The sequence below is a fragment of the Phascolarctos cinereus genome, unplaced genomic scaffold, assembly GCF_003287225.1.
Source record: "Phascolarctos cinereus isolate Bilbo 61053 unplaced genomic scaffold, phaCin_HiC Scaffold_1;HRSCAF=81, whole genome shotgun sequence".
Taxonomy (NCBI): Eukaryota; Metazoa; Chordata; class Mammalia; order Diprotodontia; family Phascolarctidae; genus Phascolarctos; species Phascolarctos cinereus.
In genome coordinates, this window is record NW_027555514.1 from 47,502,274 (window position 1) to 47,524,746 (window position 22,473).

Consider the following 22,473-nt stretch of genomic DNA (forward strand, 5'->3'; position numbering starts at 1 on the left):
CTATAATGTAATGCTTCTTAGGAGAAAAGCAGTTTTTTAAAAAAACACTGAAACTTTAGGGTTTTCTCAGGAGGGAAATTATCTAAACTTTCATTTAATATGTGGTAGAAATTATTTTACTTCTCTCCATGTAAAGCAAGAGTTCTTAATGGTTTTGCGGGATAATAGACCTCTTTGGTAGTCTACTGAAGACCATGAACCTTGCTCATAATACTGTTTTTAAATACATAAAATATATAGAATTAAAAAGGAAGCCAATTATAGTGAAATACAGCTATCAAAATATTTAATACATAGGCCCCAAGTAAATAACTCTTGATCTACTATGGATACTATGGAATTATAACAAGAATAAGAAGGAATTAGAATTTGTCTTTAAATCGCAGTACCTGTAAGCCTACACCTTCTTTACATTTCAGTATTTGGTGCTTTTGACAAAGACAGTGATAATCACATTAGTACAACTGAATGGGTCGAAGGATTATCCATATTTCTCCGAGGAACTTTTGAAGAAAGAGTGAAATGTAAGAATTTCTGGCATAGCTATGATTTTAGGCAATCATAACTAGTCTTGATTTCATCCTTCAGTGCTTTAAAAGCTGGTATATCAGCACACTCTAAATCTTTAACCAATTAAATGGTTTTTAGTGCCTCACCTGGGCTGGCTCTAGAAATGCTGCAGAAATCAATGTTTTTGATTTCAAAAACAAAATAAACAACCTGGCCACCTAAAATACTTCCCTCACCCAGCTCACTGCTTCCAGAATTCCAACCATTTGGCCAAGAGCAACACTTAGCCTTTTCTTTGAAAGTTATCTTTTGTACACATTTTGTTCTATTTCTGACATTTATATTTTGTTCCACAGATCCAGGTAGGTTTGTTTTTGCCTAAGATTTCATAGTTTTAACAGCTATTTAATAATGCTTTAAAAGCGGTGAAGGCTGGTATACACTTATCCACTTCCCCGAATCAAAATTTGCCATTGCTATTTTTGCCAATTTTTCCGTATCTGGGTTTCACTACGATTTTGTTTAGTTCTGTAGTGAAGACCTATGGGTAACTAGGTGGCTCAGTGGATAGAGTGCCAGGCTTGGAATGAGAAAGACTAATCTTCCTAAGTTCAAATCTGGCCCCAGACACTTAACCTGGACAAGTCACTTAACCCAATTTGCCTTAGTTTTCTCTGTCAAATGAGCTGAAGAAGGAAATGGCAAACTACTTCAGTATCTTGGCCAAGAAAACACCAAATGGGACCACAAAGATTTGGACACACCTGAAAATGACTGAACAACAACAACAATAATGAAGCCCACTGTGATGCATTAAATTAATAATAAATGTAGGAACTATTGGTATTTTTCACATTTTCACATGTTGATTTGACTTCTATAGAAATTGGATTTTCTTCAGTTATTTAAACCTCCCATTTATTTTTAATGAAATTTTAGTGTTATCTTTATAAAGATCATGTGTCTAGCTATATTTGCAAATATTATTTTTTAAAATAAATTTCTTTTGTCATGTTCAATATAAATCCTGTCAGAATGCAAATAATTTTCAATATATTTAATATTTTACTTTTTTCCAACTACATGTAAAAGCAATTTTTAACAATCATTTTTTAAAATTTTGAGTTCCAAATTCTCTTCCTTCCTCTCTTCCCTCCCGCCTCATTGAGAAGGAAAGAAATTTTATGTAGGTGATACATGTGCAATCATGCAAAACATTTCCATATTAATGGTGTTGTAACAGAAAACAGACAAAAAGAAGACAAGAAAAATAAAGTTAAAAAAGTATGCTTCAGTTTGCAGTCAGACTCCATCAGTTCTTTCTCTGGAGATGGATAGCATTTTTCCTCATAAGTCCTTTGGAATTGTCTTGGATAATTGTATTGCTGAGAATAGCTAAGTCATTCACAATTGATCACTGAACATATTGCTGTTACCATGTCCACTGTTCTGGTTCTGCTCAATTCACTTTGCTCATGTAAGTTCATGTAAGTCCAGGTATTTCTGAGAGCATTCTGCTCATCATTTTTTATAATACAATAGTATTCCATCACAATCGTATGCCACAACTTAGGCATAGTTCCAAATTTCTCTACAGAATGGTTGAATCAGTTCACAAGTTCACCAACAATGCATTAATGTCTCAATTTTCCCACATCCCCTCCAGCATTTGTCATTTTCCTTTTCTGTCATGTTAGACAAACTGATGGGTATGAGGTGGTACCTCAGAGTCGTTTTAATTTGTAATTCTCTAATCAATAGTGATTTAGAGCATTTTTTGTATAACTATACATAGCTTTGATTACTTCATCTGAAAACTGCCTGTTCTTATCCTTTGACCATTTATCAATTGGGGAATGGCTCTTATTTTTATAAATTTGACTCTGTTTTCTATATATTTGAGAAATGAGGCCTTTATCAGAGAAACTTGCTATAAATTTTTTTCATACTTATGATTATTGTGTATTACCCTCTATCCTATTTTTTCTCTGTTTATCCTACTCTCTCTCTCTCTCTCTCTCCTTTTATCCTGCTCATCCTCAGAAGTGTTTTGCTGCTGATTACCACCTCCCCAGTCCACCCTCCCTTCTATCAGCCCCTCCCCCTTCTCTTTTCCCTTCCCCTCCTACATTCCTGTAGGGTAAGATAGATTTCTATACCCAACTGAGTATATATGTTATTCTCTCTTTAAGCCAATTTGATGAGAGTGAGTTTCAAGCACTGTCCACCCCCCCACACCATTTTCCTCTCCACCATAAAGCTCTTTTATGTGAAAAAATTTACCCCATTTCACCTCTTTTTCTCCTCCTAATACATTCTTCTTTCTCATTCTATCTCTTAATTTTATTTTTTTTTGAATGCCATCCCATCTTGTTCAACTCATACCCATGCCTTCTGTCAATCTGTACTCCTTTTAACTGCTCTGATAGTGAGAAAGTTCTTATGAATTTTAAGCATAATCTTCTCATGTAGCAATGTAAACAGTTTAGTCTTGGGGCAGCTAAGTGGCGCAGTAGATAGAGCTCTGGACTTGGAGTCAGGAGGACCTGGGTTCACATCCGGCCTCAGACACTTGACGCTTACTAGCTGTGTGACCCTGGGCAAATCACTTAACCCCAACTGCCTCACAAATAAAAGCAAAAATAAATAAGTAAACAGTTTAATCTTATTGAATCCCTCATGATTTCTCTTTCCTGTTTACCTTTATACTTCTCTTGAATCTTGTATTTGAAAGTCGTTTTTTATTCAGTTCTTGTCTTTTCATCAGGAATACTTGACAGTCCTCTATTTTGCTCAGTGTCCTTTTTTTTTTTTCCAGTTTTGCTGGGTAAGTGATTCTTTGTTGTAATCCTAGCTCTTTTACCCTCTGGAATATCATATTCCAAGCCCTCTGATCTTTTAATGAAGAAACTACTAAATAATAAACAGTAAAAACTGTTATCCTGACTGTGGTTCCATGATATTTGAATTCTTTCTGGCTTCTTGCAATATTTTCTCCTTGACCTGCGAGTTCTGGAATTTGGCTATAATATTCCTGGGAGTTTTCATTTTGGGATCTCAGGAATAGATCAATGGAGTCTTTCAATTTCTATTTTACCCTCTGGTTCTAGAATATCAGGGCAGTTTTTCTTGATAACTTCTTGAAATATGATGTTTAAGGCTCTTTTTCTGATCATGGCTTTTAGGTAGTCCAATAATTCTTAAATTATCTCACTTTAATCTGTTTTCCAGGTCGGTTGTTTTTCCAATGAGATATTTCATACTTTCTTCCTTTTTTTATTCTTTTGATGTTGTTTTACTATTTCTTAGTGTCTCATGGACTCATTAGCTTTCAAATGCCCAATTCTAATTTTTAAGGAATTATTTTCTCCAGTGAATTATTTTCTTTTGTACCTCTTTTTCCATTTGGCCAATTCTGCTTTTTAAGTAGTTCTTTTCACCAGTGGATTTTTATGCCTTTTTTTTTTAACATTTGGCCTATTCTGTTTTTTAAGGTGTTGTTTTCTTCAGTATTTTTTGGTGCCTCCTCTACCAAACTGCTGACTATTTTTTCATGATCTTCTTGCACCATTCTCATTTCTTTTCTCATTTTTTTCATCTATCTCAATTATTGTTTTAAAAATCCTTTTTGAACTTTTCCTGGAATTCTTTTGAGGCACGAGACCAATTCACATTTTTCATTGCCGCTTTAGATGCCAGTATTTTGACTTTGTCGTCTTCTTCTGAGTTTGTGTTTTGAGCTTCCCTATCACCACACTCACTTTCTGTGGGCAGGTTCTTTTTTGATGTTGTTGTTTGCTCATTTTCCCATCCTATTTCTTAACTTTCAACTTTATGGTAAAGTTGGGCTTTAGGGTTTTCATGCTCCTGCCCTCAGAGCTAGTTCTGGGAGTTTATAAGTTTTCAGTCCTTCCAAAGCGGTACGGACTAAGGAGAGGTGTGGTTACTGCTGTCCTGGCCTGTGCTCTGGTCTGTGAGTGACCACAAGCATTCTTTTCCCCCCTGGAACCATAACCAACATCACCATTGCCCTCTGGCCCTAAGCTCTGGGATGCTAGTGCTCCTTTTTTCTCTGGGACTTTGACCCCAGGACTGCAACCCGGATCCACATATGGGCAATGCAGTAGAGTCCTACATGCAATGCCAGCAAAGAGACCCTTGTAAATCTCCTGACCAGTTGTCTGGCCCCCTTGCCATCTGTGGTCTGAGAGCTCCAGAAGTGGCTGCTGCCAATTCAGTGGCCCCAAGGTCTGCTACCGTCTTGCAGAGCCATTGTGTGCTCTGGGCAGCTGAACTGTGTGTGTGTTCCGACTGCTGACCATGCTCCACTCTCACCTGGTGCAATAGACTTTTCCTGCCAACCTTCTAAGTTGTCTTGAGCTGGAAAATTGTTTCCACCCATCCTTTTGTGGGTTCTGCTCTTCCAGAATTCACTTTAAGACATAATTTAAAGTTGTTTGGAGGGGAATTTGGAAGAACCCTGGCAAGTCCCTGCCTTTTCTCTGCCATCTTGGCTCTGCCAAGAATGCAAATAATTTTAATGGATTTCTCTTATATCCTGCAACCTTGATAAATTCTCTTTTTTTCCTGAGATGTGTGCATTTTCTAGGAAAACAGTCATGACATCTGCAAATAATAATGTTTTCACCTCTTCATTTTCTAGTTTTTTTCTAGTCTTACTGTGCTTTTTTACATTTCTTATGTCAAAAAAAGTAGGAAGAGTGTGCATCTTTATTTTGTACCTGTTTAAGGTGGTAGTGTGCCTAATGTTTTATTTTTGTTTTAAATGCTGAGTCTCCTTATCTTGCCCAATCTGGAAGTTCAGGAACTACCAATAGACCCAGTCTCAATCTGATTATCATGGGAGCTCGGAGCTGCTGTTTCCTACTGGGCTGGTTCACTCCTCTTTAGGCAACCCTGGTTCCCCTCTCCTTCCTCTCCTATAGTCACACACAAAAGCTCATCACACTGATGATGTACTTAGTGCAGACACCTGATTGGCATAGCCCACTGCAGCTTGGAACTCCGGAGCTCAAGAGATGCTCAAACTCCCCCTCAGCAAAGATCACTGGTATGTATAAGCATGCCCAGCTTCTTCATGTTTTTCCATTAGTTTTCAAGTAAATACTTTTTTGTGTGTAAGGAGGGGAAATCTGTTTCTGTGTCTTCTTCTTGGTTTTATTTTCGATCATGAATGGATACCATCTATTGAAAGCTTTTTCTACATTTACTGACATGATCATATGATTTACAGATTTTTCTGAAATGTTTGTTGTTTCACCAATGTTGAATAATCCTTGGATTCCTAATATAAGTCCTACTTAATTGTTGAGAATGTGTTTTAAAGGTGCTGCTATATTCCATTTGCAAATAGTACCAAGCCATAGATGTAGGGCTGGAAGGAGTTTTAGAGGTCATCCAGTCCAACACTTAATACAATTGAGGACCAGCTTGGGTCCTATGATGCTAAGGTCAGTGCTCTTTCCATTGGGCTACTTTGCCTCCTATGTTTTATAAAATATAATGTTGATGATATAATGCATTGTGAGAGTTAAGGAGGAAATGAAACAATGTTAGTTGTTCATCTAAAAGCAGTGCTTTTCCTTATGCTTTAAAAAGACTGTTACCGAGTTTATTACTTGAATGGGGATGGATACATTTCCCAAGATGAAATGTTTGACATGCTGAAGAACAGTCTCCTAAAACATTCAGCTGAAGAAGATCCAGAAGAAGGAATAAAAGAGTTAGTAGAAATAACACTGAAGAAAATGGTGAGTATGCAAAAAATGGCAATTAGTTTTCTGAACGAAGGGTGGAGGACAGCAGGAATAAAACAAGTCTAAACATTGACTTGTTTTCCACCATAAGCAACAGATAAAATAGAAGTTTAGGGTATTAGATGGTACAATTCATTATCAAATAGAGGCAACTTTGATTCATTCTTTCATTCAGTCTTTCATAAATGTCATTTTTTGGAACAAAGGCTAGTTTCTAGTCCAGGGCTTATGCCTGGATTATTATAAGTCTCTTATCTGGTTCCCTTGATGCTAGTCTTCCCCTCCAATTCTTCCACATCACTACCACTAAATGAATCTTGATAAATGGGTTGTGGGGGCAGCATAGAGTTGAAAGAGTGCTGGACTAGGTGTCAGGAGTAGCCTGGATCTGCATCCTCCCTCTGACACTTGCTAGCTGTGGGCATTGGCAAGGTGCTTACTCTTTGTTAACCTTTCTCATCTGTAAAATGGGAATAACCTTGTCCTCAATATTCTCATCTATCAAATTCAAACACCTGTGAAATATTATCTGCCTCTCTGGGTGGTTGTTGAGGATCAAATGGAGAGTAGGAAGCCCTTTTATTTTTCAGACAAGGAAACTGAGACCGAGAGATTTAGATTTAAGTGACATGTCCAGGGTCATACAGCTGTTGTCTGGTCAGATTCTACTCATGTTTTAAGGACCACCTAGAGTGTTTTTTCATCCACGAGGTCTTCTTTTGTAATTCTAGCACACATTGTACTTTCCCTTATCTAACTCCTGATCCAACTATAAAATTTAGAGCTTGATTATACAGTTTTGCTAATTATTTGATGTACTTTGTGTCCCTCAACTAGGTGTAAGTTCTTTCAAGAAGGGATCATGTCCTATACTTAGTAACTCTCCATGTGCTCGGCACACACAGCTTTGCATAAATAACAGAGTAGCTTCTCCCAAAATACTTGGCCGTTTAATAAAAGGTGATTTAGTGGCCAACAATAGTGTGATCTTTTATCAGTTCATTTGGTGAAGTCTTATAAATAGTACAAAGGCAAATGTCAGTCAACCTCCTGTCCAAGTTTTTTTTTAAATAAGAAAGAAGGAAACAATGCACTTATTAAGCACTTTCTATGTACTAGCCACTGTGTTAAGCATTTTATTAACATTATATCATGAGATTCTCTCAACCTCCTTGGGAGGTAAGTACTGCTATTATCCCCATTTTACAGTTGAGGAAACTGAGGCAAACAGAGGTTAAGTGATTTGCCCAGGGTCATACAGCTAGTGTCTGAGGCTGGATAAAAAGCTTTTTTAGCAGTCTGAATTAGTTGTACTGTTAGTAGTTTTCCTTACAAAGTTAGTTAATCACTGCTGAATATATATATCTTTCATGTATGCATGTATATGTATATGTACATATGTATATATGTGTGTGCATGCATATGTATATGGGTATGTACATATGTACACACATACACACACATATATATGTTTGATGTACTTTGTGTACCTCAACTTAGATGTAAGTTCTTATTTTTATATATACACACATATACACACATATATTATATATATCTATATGTGTATATGTATATATATGTGTGTGTGTATATGTGTGTCTATATATACATACACAGAGAGAGAGAGAGAGAGACACACACACACACACACACACACACACATCTGAGTAGCACAATAGTTACTAGCCAATAAATGTTTATTAAGTGCCTACTACCCTGTGCCAGGCACTGTGCTTGGCCTAGGCAATACACAAAAAGGCCAAAGATACACCTTGGCCTCAGGGAGCTTCTGGGAGCTGAGGAGACGGAAGAAGAGGGCCCAGGATAGAATCCTGAGGGATCTCTACAGTTATATCTGGAGGATTCAGCAGAGGAGATAGAGGAGTGATCGGACAGATAGGAAGAGAACCAGCAGAGAGGGTATCCTGACATCATGGCGAGAAGAGAGTATCAAGGAGGAGAGAGTGATCCACAGTGTCAAAGGCTGCAGGGAGGTCAAGGAGAATAAGCATGGAGAAGCCACTGAATTGGGCAACTAAGAAACCATTGGTAACTCTGGAGAGGGCAGTTTCAGTGGAATGGTAAGGTCAGAAGCCAGACTCTAAGGGGTTAAGAAGACAGTGAGAGGCACTGGTTGTAGATGGCCTTTTCAAGTTTAGCCACAAAGGGCAGAAGAAATATAGGATGATAGAGAGGGTGGAAGGATCAATGGAGGGAATTTTGAGGATAAAGGGGATGTAGGCATGTTTGTAGGCAGGAGGAGAAGCTGAAAATTACATGAAGGGCAATCTGTTAGAGAACTAGTGGGATGGGATCAGTTGAACAGATAGAGTAGCCTTGGTCAGGAGGAAGGCCAGCTCATCATGTGAGACAGGGGTGAAGGAGGAGAGAGTGGCAGAAAGCACCTGAGTTACAGGAGACGAGAAAGAGGGAAAAGGAGAGTTCATGGGGAGCAGTCTCAATTTTTTCTGTAAAAGATGAGACAAGGTCCTCAGCTGAGAGAGTGGGAGGAGGCGGGGCCATGGGAAGTGTGGAGAAGGATGAGAAGATTTAGAGAGTGGGATAGTGAGATGATAGGGCAGGTTTAGTAGGATTTTCTAGCAGCATGAGGGCTCAGTTGAGGTTATGCAGCATATATTTGTAAAGGACCTAGTTGAAACAATTCCATGGTTTTCTCTACCTTATTTCAGCAGCCTGTGTGTAGACTTGAAGGTGATGGATGGTGGAATAATACAAGGCTGAGGCTTTGGCTGGGTGTAATCAGAACTATAAGAGAGTGAGGGACCCAAGAGAAGAAGAGAGGGTACAGTTGAACTGGTTCACCCAGGAGTCAAGACAAGGAGAAGAGAAGGTGCCAGTGCAGGGGAGATTACCTGGAAGAGAAATAAAGGGTCAAGGGACTGGACGTCCCGGTGAGGAAGAAGAGTAGGGTTATATAAGGTAGGCAGAGGGAGAGGTGAAAAGTCAATGGAGTATGGCCAGCTAAGGGGATTTTGGAATTCTTGAACATGGAGGTGGTACATTTGTGGGCGATAACACTGTCAAGGGTATGATGATCTTTGTGTATGGCTGAGGTTGGATGGAGGAGTGAGCTCATGGGAGGGGAGTAGGTTGAGGCACTGAATAGTTAGGGTTTTTGAGGGAGAGTCAATATATGTGCTAAAGCCCTCCCAAGTATGAGGGCAAGATTTGGAGAAAGAATTGTGAGCCAGGTACTCATTGAGGACTGAAGGGGAGTGATGGGAAGGTATGGTGGAGAGTGCTGGGCCTGGATGACCCGAGTTCAAATTTGACCGTATCTATGTGCTAGCTGTGTGACCAGGGGCAAATCACTAAATCTCTGTCTGCTTTCGTTTCTTCTAAAAGCGCCTATCTCTGAGGGTTGTCGTAAGGATAAAATGAAATACCTGTAAAGTAAACCTTAAAATGCTATAAAAGGTTCACTTAAATAATGATGATATGCTAAGAAATGCTCATCTTCCTTCCTAGGATTGTGATAATGATGGGAAGCTGTCTTATGAAGACTTTGAACGAGCTGTAAAAAAAGACCGGCTTTTGTTGGAGGTCTTTGGCCCATGTTTACCAAAAATTGAGGTACTAACAAACCATCCCCCTTAAGGCATGCCATAAACCTACCCGAGAAGAGGGGAACTAGAATAAGTAGCCCACACCCACAAAGACCCAAGAAAGTGCCCCTAGCAGGCCACTTCCTCCAATAAAATCCCTTTGTCCTTTGCATTGAATATGGCAGCCATATTCCTCCTACCTAGAACCTGCTCTGAAGGAACTTGAGTTAACCTATGGGAGGAATGCAGGCTCCATTAAACTCCCAGTTCTTTGCAAAGAATCCCCTTTAACTATAGGAAGAATATATTCAATTCAACAAGCAGTCAGTGAGTGCCTACTGTATTCAAGACATTACTAGGAAATGGGGATACAGAAACAGAAAGAAAGCAGTCCCTGCCCTCAGGGAGATGACATTATGCTGGGGATGAGGGGAACTCAAGAGAATCAAGTAAGGGATACAAAGTAACTGTAAGAGCAGGAGAGCACTGTGGGTAAAAAGCTTAGCATGGCGCTATTAAGCTAGGTTCAGGGGCAGCTAAGTGGCACAGTGGGTAGAGCACCGGCCCTGAAGTCCAGAGGACCTGAGTTCAAATGTGACTGACCTCAGATGAGCGAACAAGTCTTTTAACCCAGTAGTACCCCTGGCTACTCTTTAGGGCTCTAAATGGCAGAGCTAGTGCCTGCCGACTGGCACTGTTAGAGGAACTGCCTCATGGGGAGCTCCCTATATGAGGAAATCTTAGGTCTGGTCCAAAACAAGGACCTCAAAGTTAAAGACAGTGTGGGGACGACAGGGTAAGAAATCTGGAAGACTTGATGGCTTGTCTTAAAGATGGTTTTTGAATAGTCTATCAGCTGTCCACCACCAACTTCTTTCCAACTGTAGCTCAAGTCTTTTTCTCTCTAAACTAGGTCTGGCTACAAGGAAAAGTGGGAAAAATTAAAATTTTAGCAAAATTAATATTTCAATGAGTCACTTGTTAAACTGCAACACTGTATATCCTAACACATTCAGTTATGGTCCATTTTGTTTTCCAGAAGTGTCTTGAATTTGAAACTCTGGTATTCAAAGACATAAACAATGAATTTCAACTGTAAACAGCTGAAGCCTGGGCAAACACAAATCAAAATTGTATCCTGACTGCTTTAAACAGTATATTATTAATCATACTAGGCATTTATATACATGAGTAGTTTGTTATTTTAAGCCAGAGAAGCATAATAAATGTGAAAATAATGGAGTGTCTCTATTTTTAAAATAAACAAAAATAAGACATTTATGTCTCAGCAAATACAAATAGGACTCCAGTTTCAAAGATGAGATTAAATCATTTACTTTAATGTTCAAAGGATATACAAATATAAAACAGCAACAATAATAAAAGTCTTAAATTTAAATAACTTCAGTGATCTTTTTTGGAAAAGGTAAGATGTTGATTTCAAGATGTATTGTCTTCTATATTCTTCTTCTTTGTTTTAATGGACGACTTTTACATGTATCTTCCAGCTTGTCCTCTGAAGGTGTTGGCTGGGAAGAACTTACCTAGTGAAAAAGAAAACACAAAGAATTATTTTCTTCCTGCTCCTTTTTATTTGGCGCACATGTTAATGAAGTTCTAGAGGGAAGTACAGCAAACACAACTTCGCTCCATCCTCTTTGCCATACACTTTAGGTGAAGTGGAGTGGAGTTCAAAGAAGAGAAATAGGATAGCAGAGGAACACTGTTGACCCACAAAGAGATGGAACACATTTCCTTGGAAAGTTTCAGAGAAATCTGTTTGATTGATTGATTAATTTAGTGAGGTAGAGGAAACAGAGGATATTTTCTTACTGGAGATCCCCCTACACCAAACCACTAATGCTACTTCTAGTGCTCCTGCTAATTGTGGAGTACAGGAGAAACTGATGAGAACACAGACGGAAGAACTGGAAATCTGGGGGAAGACAGAAATGTAGGAATTCTGTTAACTGTAAAGTCATTTTGTTAGTTGAAGATCACAAAAATCAACTTCAATTTCTATGTGTATGACTTGGTTTGCTCCAAGTTTTCATGCTTGGTATGTTTAGAGGAACAAAGACCCACCAAGGGACAGGTGGGAGGATGAGGGGACACAGGAAAATCTAAGGGGGAAAAAATTACACTTCCTTCTATCCACTCTTTTTATCCAGGTGCTTAAAAATACCCCACTAATATATTTGGGAAAATGTACGCAGGGTTTGTTCTCTCATTTCCCAACACTGTCCTGTTTTTCCCTGAGGTTTCATAAATCTCCTCATTAAACAGACCCTCTTCTAAATAACTTGATCGCATAAGAGCTGGGAAGGAACCAAGAAGACGTCTTGCTCAACTCATCTCAACAACCACTCAAAGAATCATTGCTCCTTTCCTTGTAAACTTCGAGTGAGAAACAACCCCCACCATCCTTCGAGGGCAGCCCATGCCCCCTGGGAGCACAACTGCCCTCTCTCCATCTGCCCCTGTTCTGGAGCCAAGCAAAGAAAGCCAAATCATTCTTCCACATGAACACTTCGAGGACTTCATGCCCAATACACCTTCTCTTTTCCAGTCTAAATACATTGATTTTCTTCAATTAATCCTCATATGGTCATCCTTGTGTGGACAGTCTTTGGCTTAAATCAATGTCCTTCCTAAAATATGGCCCCTAGAACTGAACACATTCCAAAAGTGCTCTGACCAGGGCAGAATACAGGAGGACTACAGCCTTCCTAGTCCGAGACAACTACACCTCTTTTACTGGGAAGCAGTGTGGCATAAGGAAAAGAGTATTGACTGTGGAGTACCTGAAGTCAATGGACCTGGGTTCAAATCCTGACTGAGCCACTTACTGTAAAATGACTGGATTGGACAGTTCTACAGCTATCATTCTAATGTACTCTAAGACTGCATTAGGTTTTTGACTATGAAATTTGACTCACATTGACTGCAGTTCACTAACATCCCCAGATCTTTTTTTCAGACCTCTGCTTCCTCATCTGGCATTAGGAACTTGATTTTTTTGGAACCCAATTGTATTTATCTGTATTCAATTTCCTCTTATTAGATTCAGTGTAATGTCCCAGACTGTCTGGATTTTGGAAGGACACTGACTGATCCAATGTATTCCTTCCTACCTGTTATCTGAAAATTTGAGAAGCATGCTAGGCACTGTTATCCCAATCACTGATAAAGACATAAAGGGCACAAAGCCAGAGTGCCTCTAAGGCACTCCCTGAACAGCCTCCTTCTTCAACGTAACTGAACTATTAGTTACTACTCTTGGGCCCAGCCATTCATAAATCTGTATCACTCTGACATTGGCTAACCTAACTCTCTCCATCTTGTTCACGACAGCATCAAAGACTGGATCAAACAGTTTCCTAAAATCTAGGTGAATGATTTCTATGGCATTCGGGAGCTCCATCAAATCCCCATCTAAAAGGAAATGTAGCTAATCTGGCATGAACTGCTTTGTTTAATTATGTGACTTTGCAGGGTACCCACCACATGCAAGACACTCGCCTACCAGTTCTTGATGATGCGATTCTCTTTGTGATCATCGTCTCCTCTTCTGGATATTCAGGAATCATCCCTTTAATAGTATGTTCTACAGTAACAACAATGATGTAAAAACAGATGACTCTGAAAGACTTTGGAACACTGATCGAAGTGATGACCAAGCCCAATTCCAGAGAGAAGTAATGGACTTGAATATGGATGGAGGCACATCTGTTTTTGACGAGCCAATGTGGGGATTTGTTTTGCTTGACTGTACATGTGTTTATAAAGGTTTGTTCTTTCTGCATTTTCAGTGGAATAGGGAAGGTGGAGAGGGAGGCAGATTAGGTGGATGTGAAAATAAAAGTGAATTTTAAAAATCATATGTCTGGGGCAGCTAGGTGGCACAGTAGATAGAGTCTCCAGCCTTGGAGTCAGGAGGACCCAAGTTCACACACTTGAAACTTACTAGCTGTGGGACCCTGGGCAAATCACTTAACCCCAACTGCCTCACCAAAAAAAAAATCATATGTTCTAGAATTTTCCTAGGAACTGTCAAGTTCACTCAGTGTAGACTCTAAACTGGGGCATCTGTCCTTCTCTAATCAGAGATTGTTGGTGAGGCAGAGGAGAGAGCACTGGGCCTGGAATCAAGAAGATCCAAGTGAGAGGAAATCTCAAGTCATCATGTCCAAAACACAATTCACTAGCTTTCCTCTAAAAGCCCACACCTTTTCCACACTTCACCTTGCCCGTCAAGAGTATCACCATTCTTCTGGTCATCCTGGACTCTTTCCTCTTCCTTGTAACCCATTGGCTGCCAAATCTTGTTGATTCTACCTCTACAACTCTTGCATTTGTCCCCTTCTCCCCATTCATGTGGCCATAGCCCTGCTCACGCCCTTATCACCTCTTGACTGAACCACTGCCATAGTCTCCTAATTGTCCTCTCTGCCTCAAATCTCCCTCTTCTCCAATCCATCCTTCAGTTGCCAAGGTAACATCTCCATGTCTTTGAACTTGGCTGCCCCCATGCCCTCCTTGGTCTCTCGATCCCTAGCTTTCTTCAAAGGTCACCTCAAGCATTACCTTCAACAAGAGTTGGCTCTGGATCTCTTCAGCTGCTAAGGGCCCTCCCTCTCACCCCCAGTTAACCTTATATTTATTTTTACTTATATCTGCACACTTTGTTTCTTCTAGTAGAATGTAAACTTTTTGCAGCCAGGGGTTATTTCACTGCCTTTGTCTCCCCAGGGTCCAGTGGAGTACCTGAAACCCACTAAATGCTTAAGACCTGTTAACTGAAAGGAGGGGGTCCAAGAGAAAGAAAGAGAGCCTTGGGATTTATACCTACACTTGGGGATAGGTCATAGATGATGATTCAGCAAGGAAGATAGAGAATTAAGCAGTCTGACAGGTAAGAAGCACAAACAAGAAGAAAACACGCTGCTAGCGATCACAATAATATCACAAACAGTGTATCCATAAGAAAGAAGTGGTCAGTTTCAAAGTCTGCAAAAGAAGTCAAGAAAGACTAGGATTGAGAAAAGACCAAGAGATCACTGGTGACCTTGAAATTTAGAAAATTTAGGTGGTTTCAAAAGTCAGATTGCAAGGGGCTGAAAATGAGTAGGAGGTGAAGTATTGCAGGCAAAAAAATAGAGCTGTTTCCAGGAGTTTGGCTCTGAAAGTGCAGGAAGAAGATGATGGTGTGAGAAGAAGGTGTGTTAGGAGAAGGTTTTTTAAGGATGGGGGAAATATGGTGATTCTTATAGACAGCAGGGAAGAAACCAGTGATAAGTAATTCAAACAAAACAAAATGAAGTTTTATCATCCATACTCCTTTTTAAACTATGCCAACATTGGCTAAGATCTACAGAGACCACCTACCCAAGCATAAAAAGAATTAAAGGGTTAAATGTGAAAGAATTCTAAAATCTACAAGTAGACCTACAGGTCCAGTCCTTAGAGACAGGTTCCTTCTTGTTCCTTATAGGGTTTCTTCTCCCCCTTTCAAGAAGAGGCTAGAGGCAACATATAAGTTAAAACAAAAAAATGAATTTTGAGGTAAAACACTTTTTTAAAATGTTCTTTAAGTTTATTAAGCTAAATAGTAAAATAATCACTCCAATGTTTTTAAAGCAAGGATTGACAGAAAAGCAAAAATGTTTCAGTCTTATACTGGACTACTTTGTTAAGAATCAGTGTGGTTTGAAGGGAAAGCCTTCCACAAATGTAAAACGTGAATAACACAGCTTACTAAAAGCCACAGATGATGCTCTTCTGAGTCGCTTTTAAGGTTTAACAAATGAAATACTCTTTCAAAAATGTACATACCTCCTGAAGTTTATTCCGGATTAAATTAGCTGACATATTTAAAGACTCATCCTCCATATCCACTTTGGGGATTTCTGGTAGCTGTGGCCCAATAATAACTTCTTTATTTCTTGAGCTTGTTTCAAGAAAAGTTCCAAGTTTACGGTCTTCTTCTCTTCTCCGCTTTCGCTCTTGCAGTTGAGTTGTTCGAGGCATGAATCTAGCAATCCCATTATTAAAGGGAATAACCCTTGGTGGTCCAAGATAGTCTAATGAAGTTTTAGGCATTTCTGTCTTTATACTCTGAATCAAAGAGTTATTCTGGTTACAACCTGATGTGGTTTTGTTATAGTTTCTGTCGTGCTGAGGAGAGATCAATGTTCCCTCTAACAGCTCTCCTGATTGGGAAGCTACATAGTTGGATGAGACATGATATGGAGTTGAATTCCGAGAGTTAGGATGAGAATTCCATGGATTCTCAGTACAAGTCGTTGAAGGGGTTGCACAAAATTCAGATGCCTTTGATTCAAAGTCATTTCTGCAATCTTTTGTAACTGTATGTTCTGTATATAGTTTTTTCTTTGTCAGTGGTTGGACTTTATCTTCTAAAACTTTAAAAGAAAAAATCAGAGTTAATTTATTATTTTAGTCATTTTGAAAAACATGCAATATGTTTATGAAATGCAAGAAAATGTTAACAGATGAGCTTTCCCATCGACATGTCCTAATGGTCTAGCACATATTCCCCCTTAATTCATAAATCTGATGGACAGGAAGTAGCCAAGCAAATTGCTCCAGGAAGATATGAGAAGGGAAAGGCCACTTTCAGCTAGGGAAGGCTTCATGGAATTGGTGGCATTTGACTGGGCCTTTAAGGAAGAAAACGATTTTGTCAATCAAGGGTGAGCAAAGTATGAGCAGATGTAGAGAAGCTGGGAAATGAAGAAATAGATCTAGGAACAGCAAGTATTTCAATTTGGCTAGAACACAGAATAAATGAAGGAGAAGAGTGTGAAATTAGGACATATTTCAAAGGGCATGAAATTCCAGGCTAAAGAATTTACAATTTTAAGAACAGAATATGTCTGTGTACCAGGCAGATTATTTTAACGATTATATGATATGAGGATGGATTAGAAGGCAAAGAAACTGAAGGCAGAAAACCAGTTCAGAAGTTTTTATAATAGTCCAGGTGAGAGGAAAGAGCAAGAGGAAGTTGCAAGATATGTTGTGGAGGTAAGACTTGGGCAACTGACTGGGTTTGAGGAAAAGAGACGAGCCAAAGATGATTCCTAGAAATACAGTACGTGGGAAATACAGATCCTTCTTCTGGCTGCTCTCGTCAGGATACAGTCCATCCTGACCACTCAGACACCCCTGATTCTACTCTAAGCGGCTGAGGAGGTCAATCAAGAACACCAGGCAGGGCATCTTCTCATGCAGCCAGCTGCCAGGCAAAGGTGGACACACTTGCCAAATAAGCAGGGATTGGCACCCACTGACTCAAGCTATTATTAAAAGTAAAAATGAGATCATCAAAGCATACCTTTAACCCCAGTTGTTCTTGCTATATATCGTCGCCTCTCCTGTAGTTTCTCTCTGGTTTCTTGTACTGTTTCAAATTCTGGAGCATAGCACACATGAAGCAAACCACCAAAAAAACTCCGCTCATCCAATTTTCTTTTGGCTATCCTAAACAGAAATGAGAGGGTAGAGTGTATTAATTCAGATTCACCAAAATTGACAATATAATCAAGTAGCTTAAAATTCACTGACAAAAGCAAACTTTTGAGATTCTCAAATTCTGCAGTTTCTGAATGATCCTTACATTAAATATGCTTGCTTCTAAATGAAGATGAACCTGTGGGTTGACCTAGAATCAATCACTGATGCTGGGAAAGATTGAAGGCAAAAGGAAAAGAGGATGCCAGAGGATGAGCTGAATGGATAGCATCATGGAAGCAATGAACAGGAGCTCGGAGAAACTTCAGGAGATAGTGGCGGATAGAAGGGCCTGGCGTGCTATGGTCCCTGGGAACGCACAAAGTCAGGCATAACAGGACAACAAAAATGTGGGAGTTGTTTTTCTAAACATGCTGGGTTTGCAATAATCCTTTCACATTCTCTCTTCCAGTCTTTCTTGCACCAATGGCACATATTGACACAGCTGGGTAGACTGAGGTATAATCTGTGGTCATGGAATAAATCTTCTCTCTGTACAGAATGAATTTAGATCATACGTGAAGATTTAGAGCTGGAAAGGACTTCAGGGACTACTCTACTCCAACCCTCATTTGACAAAGAAATGGAAGTGAAGAGACTCGTACCAAGTTCTAAAAGTCCTAAATGAGCAGCCCCAGGTGTGCAGCCCCTGGCCCAGTGACTCTGATGTGCTTGCCACAACACTACAGCACAATCTCTTAATCTCTCAGAGATATAGTTTCCTATTCTTAAAATTAGAGTCTGGCCAGATAGCTTCTGAGCTGCCTTCCAGCTCTAAATTTATGATCCTATGACTGAGGGGTATGAGTAAAGCTAGAGAGGTAGTTGGGACCTCCAGGTCCTCAAATAACAGGATAAAGATGCTATATTTTAAGGAAGAGCTAACTTTTAAAATTATTAACTGGAAAAATACAATATAAAAAAATACAATATATAAAAATATATCAAGAAAATGAGTAGGGGCAGCTAGGTGGCGCAGTGGATAGAGCACTGGCCCTGAAGTCAGGAGGACCTGAGTTCAAATCCAGCCTCAGACCAAACACCTGACACTTACTAGCTGTGTGACCTGGGCAAGTCACTTAACCCCAATTGCCTAAAAAAAAAAAATGGGAAGGATATCTTAAAAAAATTATTAAGTACCTTCTCTTTGCCCATCACTATGGGGGATGCAAAAGTAGTAGAAAAATGGCTCTGGATCTCATACGTTTGGACAATCAATCAAGTACCTACTTTGTGTCAGGTACTGTGCTAAGTGCTGAGACAAAACATATATTTGAAATAAGTAGATTATACAAGGTAGCATAAAGTCTGAGAATGTGTGATATAGATTCTCAGTGCTACTGGGAATCAGAGAAGAGAAAGCTTACTGTGAACTGAAACTGGGGAGAGCTTTGTAGAGAAAACCAATCTTAAACTGAACCTAAAAGTAGAGGATTTTGGGGTAACCTAAGTGTGAACAAAGCTAAGTCTTGGGCTAGGGTGGTGATAAAGAGAAAGAATGCTGACGGGCACCCACATTACCTTGCACTTTGTAACTTTTGGAATTTAATTAGATACACTTCTGTAAATTCTTCTGCTGGATACTCGTCTAGAGCATTATACTGTTCAATAGCACCAAATAATGCAAACTGCTCCATCAGCTCCTTCATAACTCCCACTGCTGGAACTCCTTGAATGATTAAATACCGAGATTCCAAATTGACTGTGTAAACCTAAAGGAAATACAGATGTATTCATGTTTTTCATGTTTTCTTAAATAGCTCTGCCCTTGCATTTATCACAGAATCTCTGAGTTAGAAGGGAACTCAAGGGCCATCTGATCCAACCCACACCAAAGTAGGAATCTCCTCCACGGCACCTCTGATGCGTGATCTTCCAATCTCTTTTAGAGGCCTATAGCTATGGGGAACTCACTTGCGTTTCTGAGGCAGATCATTTCACTTTAGGACACGGCTGTAAGGAAAACTCTCCTCATATGGAACTAAGATCTGCCTCACTCTTACTTCTACCCATCGCTTCTAGTTCTGCCCTTTGGGGTCAGCAAAATTCCTCCCCCAAATGGCAGCAGGCCTTGAAGTAGCAGAAAACAGCTACCATATTACATTGCTCCTGCCCCTCTTCCTCCCCCTCCCCCTCCCAATCTTCTCTTCTTCAGGCTATCTTCGGTTTCTTCAGCCAATCCTTACATGACATAATGTCCAGTTCCTTCACTATCCCACTCACATTCCTTTGGTCACAGTTCAATTTATCTTCCTCATGTGGTAACTAAAATTCTCACGATAAGGTCTAACCAGGCCAGAGTCCAGCCTTGAAAGTAATTTACCAATTATTATGCTTGGACCAACCACAGAATAACAAATCCCTTCTATGCAGCGTTTTAAAATGTACTTAACTTACTGACCAAGTGATGTATGTAAAAACAGACAAGCATTAACATATATAATCATGATGCTTTACTACTCATCTGGCATAAATCTAAGCAGGCTATTTAAAATCAAATGAGATAAAATAAAACTGTTATTTTGAGAGTATAAAGAGCCTTTAGAATCTATCCAGTCAACTGCTTCACCTCACAGAAGAGGAAATTGAGACCCAAGGAAGGTGTTGGGTCACATAGCTAAGATAAAGACTCTCCTAAGACAGAGTAAGGTCAGATATCCTGCTTTCCAATGTGATGTTCAACTGCTACACCAGAAGGTCTTTAAACAAAAGCAGGCTCCACTCTATTAGTTTAGCACAAAGGTTCTTAGCCTGATACTTCATGGAATAAGTTTTGGAGACTTGTGAACTTGGGTGGGAAAAAAATTTGCATCTTTATTTTGTTACTAACTTGTAGTTGAAATTTAGCATTTCCTTTGATCGTGAATGTAGGCTCCAAAGGCTTCACCTAACTGCTAAAAGGGTCCATTATACAAAAATGTTTAAGAACCTCTGGTTTAACAGAAATAAATCTGCAAACACTTGTCTTTAGACTGAAGATTTACAATGGGGATGATGAGTTATCTATGAATCTCAATTATCCATGTTATACTAGACTCAAGATAATTTCCTTCATTTGAAAAACTGAATCCATAGTTCAATCTGAGCCCTTGAAAAGAAAGCACTCTATAAATCTAAAACATGAATAATTACAATCTGTAGGTTTTCTTTAAAATAAAACTTTATTGATGTATTTTGCTTGTATAACACCTACATTTTCCAACATATCCCTTTCTTCTTTTTCCTCTTTGGGAACAATCCCATGCAATACAGAACAAAAAGAGTTTAGTAAACCTAACCAGCACATTGAAAAAGTAGGACACTATATGTAGTGTCCCTACACCCACCTCTGCAATGAAGGGTATGGTCTCTCTTTTTTGAGGCTAAGCTTGGTCATTATAATTTCACAGTACTTAAAGGATGTTCTTTCCATTTATAAATGTTGTAGTCAATTGGCATATCTTCCTGGTTCTGCTTACTTCACTCTGCCTCTGTTCACATCTTCCCATGCCTCTCTGTAGTCATTCATGTTTTACAGCATAGTAACAGTCCATCACATTTATGCAGCACAATTTGTTTGCCTATTCCTCAATCAATGATAGGTCTACTTTGTTTCTAGAGGTCTGAGATTTTCAACATACTAATGGACTCTGGATCTTTTGCCATAGTAAAAGGGGAAGTTTATCTTTACACACCTATTCTTCACACTTCTCCTTGGACTGTTTTTGCTTTCGTCTAGAAAGCAGTGAGAGGATCTGAGCATCACTGAAAAATGGTGCTGAGAAGAAAAACACTAATAATGCTCTCCCTTCTCATTCGTGCCTCCCAACTTCCTTCAAGTCCCGGCTAAATCTCACCTTCTACGGGAAGCCTTTCTTGATCCTTTGATCAATTAGAGATATCTCTAATTTATCCAGTAGGTTTGTACACATTTGTTTGTATGTTATCACAGCCAATACACTGTGAATTTCCTGAAAACAGGGACTTTTACCTTTCTTTGTATCCCCAGCGCTTAGCACAGTGGCACATAGTAGGCTTAATGTAAATGTTTAGTGACTGACTGGACATCGGTGTTCAAGTATTTAAGGAGCTGTCATGTAAAAGGATTAGATTTGTTCTGTTTGGTTCAAGGGAGAAAAAGTAGAATCAATGGGTGGGAGTTGCAAAATTAGGCTTGATACTTCCTAACAACGGGAGCGGCTTGCCCAAGGTAGAGTGGGGTCTTCAGGAAAAAGGTAAATGGCCACTAGTTGGGTGTGTTATAGTGAGGATTCCTTCCTGGAGAGGCTGGACCACATGGTCCGCGAGGTCCCGTCCAACTCTGAAATTGTCATTCTCGCAGGGAGGTGGGGGTGGGGGAGTGTTTGAAACCCGGCTTCGAATCCCGACAAGGAGGCTTCCTAGCAGTGGGACCTTGTGAACAATCTCTCTGGAGTTCTCTGGGACTCCGTTTCTTCATCCACAAACCGGGAACAACAGTGCTGACGCCTGCCCTCCCCTCTCCGGGCTGCGAGGATGAGGCAAACGCTCGGTAAAGCGGCCCCAGCAAGTTAGGGAGGTTCGCCGGGGCGGAATACCGGCTGGCGACCGTGGCAGGGGCAGACTCCTCCGTGCCGGCTTCCTCTTCCACACCCCGGCCACCGCAGCCGAACACAGCAGCCCCGCTGTCTGCACATGTAACCACTACCTAAGCCTTTTAGGGCGCTCCTGGCCGGAAGAAGGCTGGGTGCCCGGGGGGGCGCATCTAAGCCGCCCGGCTTCTCTCTCACCTTAACGGCGCGGGGCCTCCGCCCCTCCCGATACTTGGCCCGGCGAGTCACAAACAGCCCGTTGCGCATGGTGAGGGTAATAGCCACCCAGCTGCCCTCCACCGTCCGCCATCCTTTCCGCCTCCTTCCTCCTTCCAAGTCAGCTGTTTCCGCCTGGTCTCAACCCTCTCGTCCTATCAGAGAGCGCGGCAGGCAGGAATGTCCTGGGATTGGCTCGAGCGCCGATGACGCTCGTTGACGCATGCGGAGAGGGTGAGAAGGCACCGTCTTCTGGTTGGCGCGGTAACGAGGCTCGGTGGTCCCGGCCCCTCGCGACGCTCGGGAGAGGAGCCTGCC

The 22,473-nt window shown here is 40.3% G+C and overlaps 2 protein-coding genes across 2 annotated transcripts in view; one reads left to right on the forward strand and one right to left on the reverse strand.

Moving 5' to 3' along the window:
- Nucleotides 1-11,220, forward strand: part of LOC110209156 (calaxin-like) — a 26,917-nt gene extending 15,697 nt beyond the window's left edge. The window contains exons 3-6 of the mRNA XM_020987417.2: nt 420-524; nt 6,130-6,281; nt 9,777-9,881; nt 10,893-11,220. Of these exons, the coding sequence (XP_020843076.1) occupies nt 420-524; nt 6,130-6,281; nt 9,777-9,881; nt 10,893-10,952 (422 nt within the window). The 3' untranslated portion in view covers nt 10,953-11,220. The remainder of the gene's footprint in view (nt 1-419; nt 525-6,129; nt 6,282-9,776; nt 9,882-10,892) is intronic.
- Nucleotides 11,173-22,308, reverse strand: RBM48 (RNA binding motif protein 48). The gene is given in 6 exon segments (XM_020987414.2): nt 11,173-11,397; nt 15,689-16,278; nt 17,214-17,359; nt 18,911-19,101; nt 22,138-22,179; nt 22,181-22,308. Coding segments are annotated over 6 exon segments (1,125 nt in total). The 5' UTR covers nt 22,250-22,308; the 3' UTR covers nt 11,173-11,310.
- Nucleotides 22,309-22,473: the final 165 nt, after the last annotated feature.